Source organism: Penaeus monodon, chromosome 25 (genome assembly GCF_015228065.2).
Source record: "Penaeus monodon isolate SGIC_2016 chromosome 25, NSTDA_Pmon_1, whole genome shotgun sequence".
Classification (NCBI taxonomy): Eukaryota; Metazoa; Arthropoda; class Malacostraca; order Decapoda; family Penaeidae; genus Penaeus; species Penaeus monodon.
Genome location: NC_051410.1, coordinates 38,086,980 through 38,087,586, shown reverse-complemented (window position 1 = coordinate 38,087,586; position 607 = coordinate 38,086,980). Strand labels below are relative to the sequence as shown.

Sequence of the window (607 nt, the reverse complement as noted above, 5' to 3'; positions counted from 1 at the left end):
CATATCCATGTATATTCTTTTTTGCTTTCAATGGACGTAGGAAGTAAAATGAAGATTGGAATTACAATAAGGGTAATATAATCAGTATAAAAAACGATAGATATGAGTAATAGAAAAATAGAAATATGCCACATAAAAAACTAGATTCGCATACATTACTTAGCGAACGTAGTCTAAAATATAATGCAGTAGAATATACCTTTTACGATGACGACCGAAACCGCTCTTCTTGGCCCACCAGAACGGAATCCAGGATGAACTGGACGACATTATCAGCACGGCCAAATCGGTGACGAGGGCCATGGCCACAGACTTGGACGTGATGGACGGGTTGGCCCGCATAGCCAGCCCTTCCCCCGCCCACATGCTGGCCACCCACTCGCGACGTCACGTTGTGATGATGGTGGATGAGCTCAGGAACGACCAGCTGCTGAGGGACATCGCGCAGTTGGCCCAGGCGTGCGTCGATGTCACCAGGTAAGGCCAGGGACGTCAGGGACAGTGTTTGGATAGAACAGCAACCCTTTCTCGCGTTTCGATGTCACCAGGTAAGGTCAGGACGTCAGGGACTGTGTTTGGATAGAACAGCAACCCTTTTTGGCGTTTC

The 607-nt window shown here is 47.8% G+C and overlaps 1 protein-coding gene across 1 annotated transcript in view; it reads left to right on the top strand.

Moving 5' to 3' along the window:
- Positions 1–607, top strand: part of LOC119589223 — a gene marked incomplete in the record, with an annotated part of 32,073 nt that overhangs the window by 15,083 nt on the left and 16,383 nt on the right. Inside the window, 1 exon segment of the mRNA XM_037937828.1 lies at positions 242–477. Within this exon segment, the coding sequence (XP_037793756.1) occupies positions 242–477 (236 nt within the window).